General features: G+C 42.0%; 1 protein-coding gene across 2 annotated transcripts in view; it reads left to right on the top strand.

The window, feature by feature from the left end:
• Positions 1-18885, top strand: part of SLC5A9 (solute carrier family 5 member 9) — a 702002-nt gene that overhangs the window by 617556 nt on the left and 65561 nt on the right. For both annotated transcript variants that reach the window (XM_069642236.1, XM_069642237.1), the window contains exons 11-12: positions 11898-12048; positions 12221-12389. In XM_069642236.1, coding sequence (XP_069498337.1) covers positions 11898-12048; positions 12221-12389 — 320 coding nt within the window. The remainder of the gene's footprint in view (positions 1-11897; positions 12049-12220; positions 12390-18885) is intronic.

The following is an 18885-nucleotide window of genomic DNA, read 5'->3' as shown; positions in this document are numbered from 1 at the left end:
CTTCAATCCACATTAACTCCTTCCTCATCTTCCTTGTTTCAGTACTTGAGGCTTTGTGGGAGTTGGAGTCCACATGACCTTTAGATCTTTTAAAGTTGTATTGTTTTGGATCCTAATTGGAATCAAAAACATCATAGACAGGAGATGTTAAGTGAGTATTATGTGTACATGGCGTAACAATGGTATTCTGCTCAGATTGTTTTGCAGGAAGAAGTTTTTCAGTCTTACAATGAGAGGAATTTTTGAAGTGACAGCAAGCCATTGGATTGAAACTTTGCACAAACCGTCGTCCATTTCCTATCATGGCAGTTATATTTTCCTCTATAGCAAGTTTCTATCTGTCCCAGCAAGCTTGCCTTGCTGCGTATTTACACTTATTAATCAGCAAGTTACTTCATTCGTCTTTGTGTATATGTTTACTTTTTATCATTTCGTACATGTTTCTCTTGTTGCTTCAGTTACATTGTCATTCTCCAATATTTTCAGGTCGTTTTGGTGTGTCCCCGTATATATCATCTTTATGACATCACCTTGTCTATGTCAGATTTCACTCAGCACTACCTGATGTCCAGTGGTGCGTGCTGACATCTTTCCGCACAACATCCTTCCACTCTCTCAGTGCAAAGTTACATTTGATATGGTTGTCTGAGCGCACATCATCTTTCGTACACTTAATGCGGTAGAGGCATAACACATGGAGTTTCGTATAGGTCTCTTCTCCTACTGTATCATGTCAGTGAGGGGGAGAGAGTTAGGGATAATGCGTCCATCTGCTCCTCTACATTCCCCCTCTGGTCAAGTCCTCGATCACATTATTCTCTTAATTCTCCTTTATCATCTTTTCTTATTGTTGTTTCTTTTGGACCCTTGTCTTTGTCACCCACCTCATGTGACATGCATTCTTTATATGTTCATCCACACTCCCGGTCATGTGGCAACATACTCCTGATGGTGGACATAATATCAAACCTCCTACATATTTGTATTATACTTGGGATAGTAGAACCTCATTCCTGGAGGTTCAAGCGTGCATTTCTTTATATTCTCACAGGTACTTTCCTCATTTTGTATCTTCTCACTGGCTCCAGCATCTATATCAATCAGTATCTTCTTCCCAATAGCTTTCTTGGCTGCCTTCTGGCACTTTCCCAAGATGATCCTTATAAGAATCTTAGTAATACCAACATGAGTATTGCTCCAAGTATTTTGAAAGCAGTGGCCAGCCAGGTTGGCATCCATGACAATAGGATTGAGAACCAGTCATCTCCTGCTGTATCATCAGCTTCATTTTCCATCTTTTTATGCGGATGGACAGCAAGAAGGACCGATCTTGGCACACACGCCTCCTTCCATTGCTGTAATTAAGTCCAGGATATACCTGTTCTGGAGAGTCATTAGCCTGATGGCTTCTTTATGACATCACTCTACCCACGTCAGACTTCACTCAGCACTACAGGTTGTCAAGTGGTGCATGCTGACAATCTTCCACATGACATCCTTACACTCTCTCAGTGAAAGGATACATTCGCTATGGTTGTCTGAGTGCATATCATCTTTCGTACACTCAATGCGGTATAAGCATAACACATGAAGTCCTGTATAGGGCTCTTCTCCTACTGTTCCAGTATGATGGCGATGAGGGGGCGGGATATAGGGATAATGTGTTCACCTGCTCCTCTACATCCCAGATGACCATCATGCTAATAAATAAACAATGGGCCTCATTATTACCCTGCCGGCCAGGAAACAACGGTGGCGGTAAACCACCCGCCACTGTTGTTTCCGGACCGGCACACTACAATTCCTGCTGGCGTGTGGCCTTACTCCCACCAGGTCTGACCTGGTGAGAGTAATGCCACCCACCTGCAGACAGAAATGGAAACACTGGCACCGTTAATTACGGTGCCAGAGTTTCCATGGTCCACATCCCCATGGAGTCCTATGGGACTCCATGTTAATGGGGAGTAACGTTATTCCGCCTCCGGAATTACCGGACAACCGGGGCTGTAATGCCCCAGTAAGTCCGGCAAGTCTGGAGGCAGTAATTCATTCCGGGTCCGCCGGCAGCCTACTGCTTTTCCGGCACAGCTACCGCCGGACTCAGAATGAGGCCCAATGTCTTTCCTAATTAATGCTTGCACTACTTGGCACTTCAGCCGTACACTTGCAAATTAGCAAAATCATTCCCAACAACAACAAAAAACACATTATATCCCAGTTAACTTCAAACAGACCACAAATTAACTCAATGATGCTCCCTGAGAAACCCTTAAAGTGACATAGGCCTAACTCTACATATAAATGGCAGATCCTTTTGCTGCTGATAATGCTCTGTAAAATGTGCCAAAACTAAGTGCTCTGTAAAAATGTGTCAAAACTATGTGTGATTCACACATGGACAGAAATGCTAAACAAATGTCACAAATCCTGACACTAAAAGGACCAGCTCTCCCTACTAATAGAATGTACGCATTCTGTAACTCTTTTCATGTTTTGGGTATTGCACCTGCATACGAACAGACATCAGCAAGGAAGGTTTGCAATAAAGTATAATTTGGCAGGACACTGTTTACAGTCAATTTCTCTGATAGGGCCCTAAAAATTGTCATCCGATTTTCCCTAAAAACGGAAAGTTATTGGAAGTTAAAATCTGATGCTTCCATTGTCTTCGGACTAGTGATCAACCCCAATCAATTTGGCCTGGCCAGTACCCTGAATTTAAGTGAGTGTCTGTATGGTCAAAGGAATTCACATGTTTCTTATTACATATAATCTGCATGGTCCCCTTTCAGCCACGTGGGATTAGGAATAGATTGTACTCCACGTCGCACCTGGGACTATTTATCATAAAACCTCTGGAATGGCAGTGGAGGTCTCTCTCATTGCCCCACATAGTTTTTTACTCGATATAATCTGCACCAAGTGGTAAACATCCCATGCAATCCCAAATCATAATTATATGCTGTTTTAAAAGCAAGCAGTAGTTAAAATATTACATATTTTTATTGTTACCATTTTATACATAATGAGGGCCAAATTATTCAGTGCAAGCAAAAGTGCACTAAGAGACCAGAACCAATGCAGATAATCCATGACATAAGCAAATCACAAATGTCCATGGTAAAAGAAAGATGGACAGAGAACATTCCTGGAATTCAAAAATACTCATATTGAGAAGACTTGAAAGAAATTGCAGATGATTACACAAGGGACCAAATTCAAATCACCATCAGCAAGGATACACATAAAGATCATGGGTCTTTGACAACAGAATATGGTCAGAGGAATGACCACATGCTAACTGAAGGTCCAGGAGAAGGTGAATGTAATACTCACTTGTGCATGAAAAGCCTACTGTGAGACATTGAAAAAGAAAGCTGTATCCCGAGATTTTACAAGAACTATAATTTCCAACTTTTACATACAATTGTGAAATCAAGTAAAATGTTGCTGTGACGAATCCCATGATGTCATCATGTCAGGCATGGAGTTTACCAATGGTTTGGCTGACGGCTTACCAGGTGGACTAGCTTGGTATTTCTGCTGCAAATGGGAGTCCGGCAGAACGGGGTGCTCCTCTCAGGATGCCACACCATCCAGCAAGATTGCTACAGACGGGATTATGCCCAGAGCGGACCCACAAAAAGGGAAAAACCCCAAACAGGGAAAGAAAACCTGTTTGTAAAGATGAACAATCCAAGGTTTTTGATGGTAGTGCTGAGCCAGTTCATGTGTTTTCATCAGGTATCCAAAACTAGTCAGCCAAAAAGTGCAAGAAAATAGCATGAGCAGAATGTGTCAGAAAGGAGGAAAGGCAGGGGAGGAACAGAAACCCAAAAGTCAGAGTTCACATAAGGTAGGAACGAGAGCGAATGTAAAAACAAGGTAGTACACTGAGCTAGGGTGAACAAACCTTAGTGTTGAGACGCAAAGCTCTGCATCTCTGAAATTCATTTGTGAGGCTTTGTTGTACTGCAGACTGGTGCGCAACGATGTTACAGTGTTCCTTGGCACGTAGAAACAAACAAGAGACTACCCAAGCAAAGGGTGTCAGGGGCCATGTTAGAAGTATGAAAAAAAACTATGTCAGCAGAATGGTGTGCCAGGACGGCACCTCCACTGCGGGAGGTGACCCGCCATTACACACCCACCAAAAGACTGTTGTTGCCAACAGCTAATCTTAGTGCACTCTAACAGCCTGATTCCAGACGTGTTTTCCCATGGGATTGCGCCATTATAAAACGGTTCTGCGAATCGGGCCCTTAATTGGGAATATGTTCCGTTCTCAATGGTGCTGACTAATGGCAGTGTTTTAAAGTTCTGACAGTCAGCACAAATGTTATTTAGTAATAACAAGTTGTTCCGGGGTGGGGGTGTGAATAAATGTGGTACCACATGGGGAGATTTTGTAATGGGAAATGGTTGAACTGGTTGCATCAATGACACTTCACTAATAAACGCAAACTTTGCATCAGTGATGTCCACGAACCAATGAAATCCTTGGGAAACATAGAAAAAGTGAATTCTCCAACTCGTTAGTGTTTCAGTGAATTTCCGACCATTGTATTTCCTGTTATAAAACTACTGTTCATAATCCATTCAGATGTCAGCCTCTCAATCAGAGCATATCCGCAGTTTCCGTTGGAATTGTATTCACCCAGCTGTTATAAACAGCATTTTTCCTGCCCGGTGTATGCTACACTGTTTGAGTATGTGGTTCTTTTATTATGCTCTAATTGGTGTACCCCTGATCACACCCAGATGCCACGAACAGGAAGAGAGAGTCTGAGGCTGGTCCAGGACATGAGGACTGCACGGGCCACATGCAGATTAAGACTCTGAGTGCCGTAGAGACCCGGGAAGCATAAGATTGCGAGACAACGCTGTCCCGGAAGGAAAGGGAAGAAGCTCCAGGAAGGTACCAGAACCCAGTGAACAAGCCCCGCTGCCTCAAGGGACCCGGCATCTGGGCAAACCATCCCAGAAGGTACGCAGGTTGCTGGGAAGGTGCTGAAAGGTCAAGGATGTGGTGGCACAAGTCAGAAGGTTTGAAAAGGAGGGTCTGGGACCCTAATCCAGTGGGAGAAAAGTAAAGAGGTACATGGAATTGTACTAAGGCTTGGCGGGAGAGTGAACCAAGCCCACAGAAATAGAAACCACTCTTCTTCATCACAGTACCCAGCTAGGGTCAGCAACACTCTACAGATTGAGTAGTGGCTTCAGGCTGTTCTTCTTTAATGCAGTATATGGTGAGAGGAAGCAAAAGCTGCCAACCAAGGTCTGGGACCCCAAGGAACTGTATTGTAACCCTGAAGAAGGCTAGGGGGTGGGAAACCACCCACCCTCCAAACAGCGGGGAGTGGCTGAATCCACTTTATGAACGTCTTATTAAGACAAGAACCTTTGATTTAGTTAGCTTAGCACGTAAGGGACAGAGTAAGGATCTTTACACTGGACATTGCAACATTTGCTTTGGACATTCTGACACTAGTTATTTCAGTTGAGGGATGGAAACCCCTCTTAGAGTTAGGGCGAGATAGGGTTTTATTTTTCTTTTTACCTTTGAATAACATTTTATAGCATGACCCCTTTGTGTCAGAGTCTTACTTCTGCACCCTTACACTGCATACTTGAGTACAGGGCCTGATATTGGTTGAAGTATGAACAAGCAAACTAATTTCCTTGAAGTGATGTTAGGACAATTTTGGAAGAAGACTATTGTATTCACCCAGTGGACATGAAATGCTTTACTGGGAAGCAATTAAAAACTATGAAACCCTAGAAAGAAAAGCAAAGAGAACAAAGATGGGTTATGGATTAGAGAGAAGTAATGTATTCTCTTGTGAGACACTGATCGCACCATGAAAGGTAATAGAGTTGCTTAGTGATAGAGTGGACACACATATGGTCACTACCTGGGATGAACCTTTTAATACTACTAAATTAATAACAAACAAAGAGCATCAAAGGCCCCCTTTAAAGCTGCCACTCTTCATTGCTCAGATTTGTCCAATTTTAGGAAAAGGCCATTATTGCTTGAAAGTATGAGACAGCCAAGATTACAGTGGAAGGGAATACAAGATAGTGCTCGACGGAGCAGTGAAGAGATGTTGTTCCCATGACACAAGAGTAAGATATGTAGCAATTATTTCTGGCCAGAAAATTATAATTGAATAAACACAGTGAAGTCTTGATCTCCAGGTGTATGGTGCTCCAAGAAGAAAAATTGCCAAAGACCTTAAACTAAGTAGTATACTCATTGCCCCCTATGGCCAATTAGTGCCACTACACTGTATTAAATACAGTAAATTAGAAGAAATCATCCCCGGCAGACAGAGCCTTATAATGACTGCTATTCATTGCATGATCCACATAAATGATTATGCACCTGCATAAGCAGCGCGTGTCGAGACAACAGTTGCTAACTAGAATATTCAAAATTGAGGGAGCTGTCTGGAACAAATGGGGCCATGGCATGGGAGATGAGATGGGAGTATCTTCTTGTTCTTGGAAGTAGGGGTTTTGATCTCTCTATTCACTGCCACAGTAAATCAAATATTAATTGGACTGTCTAGGATGGTTGCAACATTCGAGGCCACCCTTAGTGGTGCCATCCAATGAAGGGAGGTATTCTTATCACTGTCAGTATTAAGAGTGCCAACCAACCAGATTTTGTAGTAATGATATTATTGTGATAATGACTACGTTTGAGGGTTGGACCTCGGTGGGGTTGTTTGGTAGACTACAATGAACAGGGGTCTATAGGGATTTTGATTAGTGTAGCCAGTTATTATGTTAGAAAATATCACATGTATTATTTTTTGTAACTATGCAAATCTTGTGGTTTTGCACCTTTTGATCCTTAGCCCGATGTGGGCTGGTTGGGTTTTTTGTATTTTTGATTGACTCCCGGCCGACATGTTACCTTTAATAAAGTGAATAAAGCAGTTTTTATATTGCACTTGGTGCTTTCTTTTATTTCTTGTTAATGGACTGGTTTTTGGAGCATTAATCAACAAGATATATTTTTTCTGATTAAATTTACTTTCATTGTTTGATAACTTATTTTCACCTCTTCCTTTTTATCTTTAGTTTTTCAATCCACAATAGTATATGGGATTGTATTACTGAGAACATTTCAAAATAACAGACCGTACATGAACAGGAGAGTGGAACACACCTAGTAGCCTTTCAAAGTAACAGGACTGGCACTTAACAGGCACTGCCTCAACTCTTCAGGCATTTATTATGTTACAAAAACAGCCATCTTCAAAGCTTTCAGAGGTGTGCCTGTCTTGTGACACGCTGCACCATCAATAAATAAATGTGCGGTTAGCGCAGCCTGTGCTTGACCATGCCCTGTACCTGATGTCATTACTGAGGGGTACATGACAGTCTCTATCCCTGATACTTTAAAGGTAGCAATGCACACCAACCCTTAGTTACCAGGAATGCTATCTCTGTTCCCAGTATTCTCATACTGCAATGGGTCACAGGGGTCACCAGCAGACTCAACAGTTGTCAAGAGCACTCGGTTCCCGGTGGCCTCCTTGTCTGTCAGTTTGGGATCCACAGATCCACCTATTAGCAATTGATGGTTGCATGCATGGGTTCTTGTTTTTTGATTGTTGAGTGGTGATTCGCAACAATGAGCATGTCTTGCCAAGCACTGGGCAACTCTTGCCTCCTGACTCATTTGTATTGCTGCCACAGTTGTTTATGGTGTTTATGGTGCTATGTCTATTCTCCTTCCCACTATGTGCCATGGGCTGATTTTTCCCCTGAGGTATGGAATTAAATTGGGCACTTCTCACGGATGCATTGTTTTCTATTGTTTGATGGCATTGACCCAAGCGATAGACTGTTCTACTGCCTTGGCCAAAGAGAGAACTTGATCTAATGATGGGTCTGATGTACACCCCTCACATATGGTCCACTGTATATTTATGTGGACCATAGGTTGGTCTGTAATTACTTCATCAAGGTTTACTCTGAAATTGCAAACTTATGTTATCATATGTTGGGCAACCGCATACATCTTCACCTGATTTGCCGGTCTCTTCTATGTCCTATTGTAGAACTGGTTTCTTCAAGGGCTACACAGATATTAGGCATATATCGTATATCCATTAGAGTGGCCAAATGCTCGAAATTTAGACAGTGATTCCTGAATATTCCCTTTCCCTTTGGAGGCAAGGCAGTGCATGAAGGTTGCTTTCTCCTGGTACAAAAAAAGAACATCAAGATTGATTACCCCTCTCTTTATCACAAAGTTGAGGACAGGACAGTGCACGTTACCCGCTCTTCTTTCATACAGCGGAAGACAGAATATCCACAAAAACTAAACTCTCAAAATGTTCATCATTTTATTAATACATCAGAAAATCGTCTAAAAACAATTAATAGAAAAGAACAATAGAAAAACAATTAGCAGAAAAGCACAATAAAAGATAAGACTGTTAATACAAAAAATAGGTTTAGTAAGTGACTTAAAGCCATAGATCCAAACAATATGGCAGTTTTTTCACAGGATCATATTGGACACTCGTACAGACAAAATGAAAAAACCAATTGTTATTGACTGTTTTTCTAATCTATCTTGCACCTATAAGTCTATAAGTCACACATTATTTTTTGGGAGACCCAACATAAGGTTTTCCAACAAGGATATATGAAGCATGAGCTTCATAAATAGTTGACCTATGTTTCGGCCTTCAAAGTCCATGCTGCACTATCTCTAGTGCTGTTGGCATTATGTTTATTGAGGCCTTCTTCATGACGTGACATTGCTTGTATTGTGAAATTCAATTATAACCCTTACGATTTTGTGGTAATATACACACTGAGCAACAACCTCTCTGTTCTGGGAGTTGAGCTTGGTATGGGCGACCCTTTCATTAGTGTCTGGTCTTCTAAGGGGCCTTGTGGCTACCTGCAGTTTTTCACAAACGCGTTTGATGCTGTATTTTCTTTTATCTTTCTTTTCCTTGGGTCAGTCAAAGAAAGCCATTCTTATTTTTTTTTCCTTTTATTACCTCCTTTTTCAGAAATACCTTGTTATTTGAAGAAGATTTCTTAGTCTGAAGCACACAGACCCAATCGTCTTTACAAAGGAAAGCTCCTTGTTCCTCTGCGTCCTCTCGCGTCTCTCTGATATTCTCAACTTCTCCTGGGCCATCTGCAATCTCAGTCTGCAATTACAATCTTCCACAACCCCACAGCAAGTAGGTGAAGGTCAACCCTGGAGAATAGATGAGCAAACAGTCTTAAAAAACAATCTGTCTTGCATACACCACTTCCTTACTGTCTCTGCCTGTTATTTTCTTCATTGTTATTTAAGATATATAGTTTGTACAAAAACCTTTATCTATTCCCACATCATTCTTCTTCATTAGACATATTTCCAATTACCATTAAAAAAAACGGAATAAAGGCGAGCCACTAGGAGAAGGAAGCAATAAAGGATCAAGTCAAAAGGAAGGATAGGGGAAAACAGCAAAGAAAATCAAAGTTTCCATTCCCTACTCATCTCTGAATTGGCAATGTCATTCTGGTTAAAGTTCTGCCTTCCACTCAAGGCATACTGTATTCGTTTGCCTTGTATGTTGTTTACTCTACCCCTTTATTTGAGGGAAGAAATGTACTACCGAACATATCTGTCTAGAGTCTTCACCACGCAGATAGTTCTCCACCAATCTTCTAGCCAGTATGACGTTTTTGACCGTATGATCCTTCCCAGATAGTTAGTCCTTTTGTCCGTAAGACCATTGGAGCTAAAGTCTACATGTTTCAAGGTTTCACTTTGGTCCCTTTCTTTGCAAGAAGCTGAATTGCTATCAAATATTTTCAAGGACTCCTGTGCGGCGAGACAGTTCAGTCGAAATTTCAGGTAAGTGTTTCGAACTTGATCACTGGGGAATTTGATCAAGTATTTTGGCGGATCGTTGAGTGGTCTTTGTTCAGTCCACCCATCTCGGTTCAGCTTATGGCGGCCTCTGGTATCAGTGGTATGGATCCAGTCAGCCTCTCAGAGCCTTCGCTTTGCTTTATCCTGGTTGGTGATCAGCATTTCCTCTGTGATTCCGGTTGTCTCCAGAATATCATTGCATCTCTTTTTCCAATCCTTCACTGGAAATTCCCCAGGATCCTTGTGGTTTTTTAATATTGAAAATGGTACATTTCCTCTAAAGTGCCAAGGATTTCTACACAGCAATTCCATGAATTGAAATTAGCCCCATTTCGTGCCTTATTGATGCTGCTGAGAGCCTTCAAAATGTGCATACGAGCTCTCTCCATAATGTCCATGGTAGTGCTAGCTGAGTCTCTGTACCATTAGTCAATATAGCACCACTTTCGTCTTGTAGAAGTCCAGCACCGACTTCATTTTGAAATTCTCATATTTTTTATCGATTGCCATGGCTTGCACTGCCACGGCTCTCACAAGTGCCCACAGTTCGCTTTGCCAAGGCGTATCTTCAATACTTGAGCTTACTCCTCCTGTTATGCTGGGAAGGGAATATGAGTCTAAAAACACTGGCCAATACAGACATTAGGCCTCCTTACGGGTCCAGCGTAGACCGTGCTTGCCTTCCCAGTAACACCGGGGTATTACAACCCTGGTGGTTGTGAAGTCAGGCACCGGTAAAATGTTGTTCCCCATATAACCAATAATGGTGCCGGTGCTTCTGTGAAACTCTGCGGGCGGGTGCCGTTCCGCCCAGCAAGTCAGGCCTGCCAGGCGGGAGGGCACCCGCCCAGCAAACATGTACTTTGACGGTTCGGAAACAACGGTGCTGGTAAGTTTAGCAGCACCGGTGTTTCTGGACCGGCATGCTTGTAATGAGGCCCATTATGTGTTTCAGAACATGTATATGTATCAGTGCATTGTCACATTTTCAAAATGATGAAAGCACAAACCCTCATTGTCCAACCTGACTACTGTTGTGGATGCGGAGAACAGAAGCATCACAGTTTCCAGCCAATGGCAGACAAAGTATACTGTGAGCTTATAGGGCAGAAGTATCCTAATTGCCAGGTTACAGCAAATATGGTCGTGAATGGCCCATGGGTGAGTAACGCTAGCCAAATGGCACACACTGGTCTCAATATGCAAAGGAATAGTGTGTGCTGAAGAACACTTGATGGTACAGCTGGAGGACACAATGGACTGAAAAAGTATGACATGTTGCAGTCACACTCTGTGCCTAACAGGGTTTGGGGGGAGGGGTGTGGAGCCAAAGCAGTGAGCAATGAGACAGATAAAAGGAAACAGGGTGCCTCACCGCACAGGATTTCAGGTGGTCCGCCAGGTCAGTGCAGCCAGTTGCAATACTCTCATGGATCACAGTCTATAGACTCGCATATGGGCATGGATACCTGGTTGTTAGTGTTGACAAGAGACAGGAACAGCTCATCATAATTTCAGAAAAGAAAGCACAAACACAGGAGATACTTAAGAAGCTTAATGCACCAATCACCCAGCCTCCCACTTTGCTGCCCAGAGTAACTACCCAACTCACATATTAATATTATACCCTTAAGCATTCTATCAGGTTACAATAATACAGGACAGGAGAGATTGAGTCAACCTATGCATATATCAACTACTGAGGATGGGCATCAACACCCCATGTGCAAACTACTTCTGCTGTATTCCTCCGTCGTCCACGCACTGTAATAATAGGTCTTTATACCTACTTCACTGGTACTTGATTTATCAACCTCAGATGGATGAAGGGATGAGTTGGCCCTTCTGGTATTCAGCCTTTGTGAAGTGAAAGCTGACTCCATGTCTGAGGCGAGCACTCAAGCTGAGCTTTAACCGGAGCTTAATATTTAGCTGTGCGTGTCGAGTGCGGAATTACTGATTTATACCATGGGTCTTTTTTTACCTACAGGTCTGAGAGGCCTAATGATTGCTGTCTTACTGGCTGCCCTTATGAGCTCCCTCACATCCATCTTCAACAGCAGTAGCACTCTCTTTACCCTGGACATTTGGCAACGGATCCGCAGGAATGCTTCGGAGCAGGAGCTCATGATAGTTGGCAGGTTGTACACTTTTCTAAAACATGTTATCTGTAGGACATGCCATAATATTTAATTAAAAAAATAAAATCAGTCTACTGGAATTCATCCCATTTATCATAGCATTAATGGTGCAGTTTGTGTAATTTTCCAGGTTAATTGAAAGTTTAACGTTTCATCTCTGATTTCACCCTAGGATCTTTATTCTTATCCTTGTTGCTGTAAGTATTCTATGGATACCCATCATTCAGGCAGCAAACAGTGGAAAATTGTTTGACTACATGCAATCCATGACCAGTTACCTGGCCCCACCAGTCACCGCAATCTTCCTACTTGCTATTTTCTGGAAGCGGATCAATGAACCTGTAAGTCATGGAAATCAATAAATGGGATCCTTTCTGGGATTGCATGGTTTCAGATGGGAAAATCTTAAATCTTCTCTGCAAAAGATGACTCTGGGAATACATTATTTGATCCTGATATCAAACAGTTACTGACTATATTAACATTTGAAAATTGTAACAATAAAGGTGACCTACTGATTTCTATTTCTAAGTACCGTAAACACATTTAACAAACATTGCCCCTGTGATGTCCTTAGGGTTAATATTGGACTGGCCACGTGGGCCCGAGGCCAACACTCAATGTGTGATGTAGAGATCAAGTTGGGAGTCAGGGGGATCCCCTGGAATACCCAATTACTCCCAGCCCTTTTGGAAGAGGACAGTCACACTAGCACCATGTTTGCCCATGACCCTTTAATGGGCTTCCAATTAGTGTACCTGATAGTCAACATTCAGCCACTGCTGCACCGGAACAGAACTGAAATTTAAAACAGAAGTGATAACTGGGCTGTGATGGTCTCTGCCTGCCAGATTTCTGATGCAGTGACCATGGTTGAAGGCACAGCATTGGAGAAACCAGGGAGCTTAATGAATGAATGCATAAGTGGGCTGTTGGCGCTAATGAAGACAAGGATAGAAAGTGCAAGGTTGCAGCCAAGCTAATGTAGGCTCAGTCTTCCATGGCTCCCTAAACAGAGCTCAGATACTACAGATTGCTGATGTTGGCAGTCCTGACTCTATGAACACATTTCTAGGGGAATCCAACAATTACTCAAGCAAGGTCCTAGTCCAGAGGGCAGGGGGGAGATAGAACACAGGGACGAGCCTAAAATATATTAAAATGCTAGTCCATTAATAAGTGTGGGAGCTTTGAGTTGGGGACTAGCTGGAAGTGCTTGTTGTGATGGAGGCAAGAGGTTAGTAAAAGGGAGCGGAGTGAGTAGGAGGAGGAGGAAGGAATGGGAAGAGAGGTGGCTAGAGGTGGATGAAGTGAAGGAGTAGATGCTGTGGGGGTGGTTGAGAGTATTAGGAAAGTGGTTGATGAGAACATCAGAAGGCAGACGGAGCTGAGTATTAAGGAGGAGGTTGGATTGAAATCCATTGGCAGGTAGAGTTTGGGGAGAAAGCATGAGGAAGAAGGAGAAAACAAGGAACATTGGAGGGGGAGGTATTTAATTAAGGACATGAAGCTAAGGAGAGGAGGCAGGTAAGTCCAGAGCCTGTAGAAGAGTGGTTAAGGCAGGGAGGATGTGGCCTTGAAGAGGCACAGAGAGATGAAGGAAAAGAGAGTGGAGTGTAGAAAGCTGTAGGGTAAGGAGAGGCACCCTTAGGCAGGAGACACGGCCTGATTGTGGGGGACTGGAGCTAAGACCCTAAGATAGGAACATGGCAAATGCATCCTAGCAAAATCTAGAACAGGATAAGATACCTTGGATCCTGGTGGACACATTAGTGGTTTGTTGGCTGCCATCTAATGCAGAATCTACTTTCACCTAGGCCTATATGTGGTGCAAGGATTCTCCAAAGGGAGATATTCCCAGAGAGAAGGACCAGCACTAGGGGACCAGAGACTACACCACCAGAAGACAAAAAGGAAGTTGATGGGTGCTTTAAGACCAAGATACTATGAGAGGCTGGGACATTACAAGATGCTCAGAGTGTCAGCCAAAATGGCTGAGAACCTAGGAGGGCCCATCCTGTTGCTGTTTCATAATTTTGTGCTGATATCCCAAAATTGGCCTTAAGATGCAAACACACTTTAAACATATTGTTATAAAATGTAATATTTGACTCTCTTTGAACCTACTCCGTTTGTGACAAAAGGTGGAGGGAGAGGGATCATGAGGGTCTGACCAAGAGGCCCTCCTACACCGGGTATAAATGTTCTCAAAGTTCTTGGACAGGCACATTCACAATTAGGGCATCCCCAGGGTTGGTGGGCATTGGCCGGATTGTATCAATGTTGTTGACATTTCATGAGGAGGAAAGACCCTAATATGTGGAGGCTTGAAAGTACAGCTACCAATGGGACTCATGGATGGATAGCAGCATAATCATGGTGAGCAGTAAAATGTGGAATAGCAGTTGGGGCCAGAGTAATTCAAGAGGACTCTCAAGAATGTGAAACTGTTGCTGTTCAATCAGGGCAAATAGATATTGGTGGTTTAGGAAGGAGATTCAATAGTGAAAATGGTATGTGAACTGCTGTTTAAACAACCCTTTGAGGAAGTCACAGACGTATTAGGTAGTGTCTAAGGGATGAACAGCTTTGGGTCTACTCATCCCCAGCTGAATCAATGCCCAGAAAAAGGATCTACAGACAAGTCTTCTCCTTAGACATGAATTTGCCCTCGTCCAACAAAATGACATGTTTTCTGGTCTAGTTTTGACCAGACTGCATTCATGTTGTAAGGGAGAACAGTTGGTTTGGGCTAAGAATAATTCAATTGCACCCTTTCCAAGCAGGGAATATATTCATCCTATTAGCCAAGGACAGCACCACCCATTACACTGGGGCATTTCCCCAGCTGATGAATAAAATTACAGAGTTACAGTGAGACTCTCATCACCTCCATATATGTACCTCAAATGGATGGCTCAGTCGAGACTCTTTATCAAATCCTGAAAAACCTGTTGCCGACATTAGTTGATGACAAAGATAACAACTAGAATGACTTAGCTCACATGAGCATTGTTGGCTGTAAGGTAGACCCTGTAAGTTTCATCCAGATCCCCCCCTTTAAACTGGAGCCCAGAGATGACTATGCCATTATCAAAGGGGGATTGGAAAAACAGGACACAATTGACAAAAACACTTTCCAAGTTGTCCTGGCTACCAGGAAACGTATTGCTTGGTTTGAGATATAATTTATTACCACCTACAAGAGGACCAAGACAAAAATCAGAAATGTGTGTACATCCGAAAAACACATTTATAGAAGTGTATCTATCGTGGGAGACGAAGTCCTATTGCTTGTACCCACATACAAAAACAAGATCTAGGAACATTGTCATCTAACCCTTACGCTAATGTAAGTTTTAAGTCATCTTGCCCATTGCATTCAATAAAGTGGCCATCAGAAGAACTCACAAGTGTATTTTGTTAATTAGCCAAAGGCCTGTGAACTCTGAATACAAAGTAGGGAAGTCCAGTTCTGAGGACGATGCCCAAGCAGGCCTAACTACTAAACTGAGGAAAATTATCCTGGGGAATCTAAAGAGTAAAAAAGCCAATGATCTGCAAGATTGTTTGATCATTTTCAAAATGATTTGAAAGATAAGCCGGGAAATGTTGTATGGCTTAGTGAACCATATTGAGGTGCATCTTGGAAAATCAATCCATATTCAATCTTTACGACTGCCTGAGGCCCGATATCAAGTGATACAGGAAGAGGTCCAGAGAACGCTTGTACTTCACATAATCAAACCTTCTCAGAGACACTGGTCCTTGCTGATTCTCTATTTAATTATGTAAATGCCAGCATCTGTTAAAAAGGTGTACTATTTCCAAAAGTTTTGTCGGCAAGCTATTGGATCTGTGTTGTAAGTTTGCAAGTGTTAGATAAGATAAACACAAATTACATGGACGCTAGCCTTGGGAAAACTCTCTAAATGCATGTCTCCCCTCACTTTGACCTGTTACATTCTAATGAGGAACGTCTCTGCGACTTGGAAATCTAATGCATTTTCCATTGTTCCCCGTCTAGTCCAAAAAAGATATCAAAACTGAACAAACATTACGGGTAAAAATGTCCCATACATTAAATTACATACATTTAAAAAATAAATTAACAGAAACATTTATATAGACAGAATTAAATAAAAATCCCCTTATATAATCAAGCAACCCAACAGGAGAATAAAACAAGATAGGATTGAATATAATAAACTCAATAAAATTACCTGGTTAAACAAAATTGCATTAGAATATAACATTATAATTTTGCACTCCGACAAATGTAACAAATAATACACACAGGTAACTTTGGACACCTACTAGGTGTAGTTGGCCCAGTAGCAAGAATTCAGTTTTTGGTTTAGCCCACTTAAATAGTTCTTTCTTATTCTCATTGTACCTTGGAGGAATGGTTTAAGAGACCAGGCTGTGGGTTATCTATTAGACTCTTAGGTCTTTTGCACCAAAGGCCTTAGCTGTGGACAGCAGTTTTAGTTCACAAATATAGAAGTCTAAAATGGAGGTATTAAGTCACTGATATATGATAAGCAAAATCAAATGGGCTTCTTGCACCCCTAATATAAATAAGTACCACCTACGACACTTATTCTCGGATCCCTTTCTGAAGGATCAGCAAGCATTGGGCGACTCGAAAGGGATCATGAAAAGGTGCCCATACCAAGGCACCATCCTGTCTATATGCTTTGGGCCTTATCACGAGTTGGGTGGCAGCCCTTAAAGGTGGCCGATGGTAATGCTATTACTGCTGCATTTAAGGGTCTGCCCAATCACAAGTCTAGCAGAATTTACCCCCAGCTCTAAGATGGAGTTAAATGAACCAACTTAACGCCCATTTTCAGGCACAATTAGTGTTGTGCTATTGCATATTGCGCTATTGCACTAAAAATGACACATTGGGTCCAATGGACCTAATGGGGATTGGGAACTACCCAATACCGCCCTACCCTTGATCTGGCACTAATAGCACCGGACCGGGTGGTGGTAACCCTGTTGGCCTAGAAACCGGCCTAGAAACCGCCCAACTCGCGATGAGGCCCTTTTCACGCAGGTATGCAACATATCTTGTTTAAAATGAACCAAATGTCATGTTTATCATGGCGCTGCATAAAACGGATGTGTAAAATGTATGTGTAAAATATGTATGCAGGTTTTTTTGCCACACCATATTTTTATTAATTTCTATGGTAGAGAGCGAGCATGGAACGGAATTACAAATTCGGCTACCCTCACCCTCTCCCTTATGCAAATGCACAAGCAGTTAATACAACATGACATTTTCAAAAGCAGACATTAGCAGTGTAAAAGAGTGGAGCAGGAAAGAGTAAAAACAGGCAAAATTGCATTTCCTGTTTTATTTTGTCCTCTGCTTTCTAAAATGTATTTTAGTGCTCTCTACTAATTATTCTTTTCAGGCAGCATTTACAAAGGACTCCCATAGAACCTGTCTGCTTTTAGAAGGTGCTAAATGCTGGCAGATTTTACAGGAATCCATTATTTAATGCCAGCATGACAATGCATGTTTTTTAAAGTTGTAAAAGGTGCTCCTTCTCCACCTCCCAATTGCTGCAAAATGCTGTTTACACTCTAGGACGTTTTTGTGTTATTGACCAGGCCCGCTTCCGGGAAGGCCCCTGTAATCTGTTATTGTATTATTGGGAAACATTTTTGATTGAAATTGGCATCCCTTTCTTTCAGATAAATACAACCAATTATACAAATATTTAAACTATTTTCAAAGGGAGAAGCTAAAGCTAGAGGGAGGCACATCCATGTGTAAAATGTAAGATTGTATGCATGGATTTTCATCTACTCCACCTTTGCCTTCATTTGTATGGTAGAGAGGGAATGGAATATCTGTTTCCAACTCCCCCATCTTCTCCACCATACAAATAGTATCGTCTTTATGCCAGCATGACATGTTCATGCTGGCTTAAATGCTGTGGATCCCTATGAAATCTGTAGGCTTTTTTACACCAGAAAAAAAACAGGTTGATTCCGTAGCATTCAACTGTAGATACTGCCCGCAATGCATCCAGTGCAAAAGGAAAGCGTATAGTTGCATGGAGGGTATATCTTTGCATGCAAGTGCAAATGTAGGCAGTCTCCTCCATGCAATTTACAGGGACTTTGAAAATGAATAACAGAGTATATGTAAAGAGTGAAGGTGATTTTGCCTGTTACTCTTTACTTTAGCAATCCATTTTGTAACTGCAAATAATTGCAGGCATGGGGCTCAATAGCATGTGAGTAGTAACATTGGTGGTATGCTGCATGAAATTAGTACTTTTTAGAAAAAGGTTCCAAAATATTGATATCCTGATCATTTTTCTTGAAAATACATTTCAAATATTACCCTACGCAAATCACCCACATATTGTTTTATACAAATGGTCAGTAGATCCCACATTAATGGGAGACCATATGAACACCATTCAACTTCACCTGTTCCAACACCTCAACTTCTCGCCATCACTCCGCACAATCGCATCATTTTCAAATTACAGCTAATAAATTCCAGATCTGCATTATCTCCAGATGTAGTGGGTGTTTCGCTGCCATGCTCATTTGCTATGATGATCTTCTCTATGCATAATCTGAAGAAATACTGCAATGATGATTTAGAAAGTTCAGACTGAATGCTGACTAGACAGGATTACTTAAAAATCAGAATGGGGCAAATGAAGAAGGTAAGCACATTGGAGGCATAAGGAAGACGGATTGGAAAGTAAAGGAAAGCAAGGAAGAAAGAAAGACGAAGATGGGGCAATGGTTTACGGTAAGTCTAGATGAAAATAGAAGTGAGACGAAATAGCACAAGGA

The sequence above is a fragment of the Ambystoma mexicanum genome, chromosome 1q (genome assembly GCF_040938575.1).
Source record: "Ambystoma mexicanum isolate Mex_15411 chromosome 1q, UKY_AmexF1_1, whole genome shotgun sequence".
Taxonomy (NCBI): Eukaryota; Metazoa; Chordata; class Amphibia; order Caudata; family Ambystomatidae; genus Ambystoma; species Ambystoma mexicanum.
Note: the sequence above shows the minus strand (reverse complement) of the source record. Positions and strands in the feature narration are given on the sequence as shown.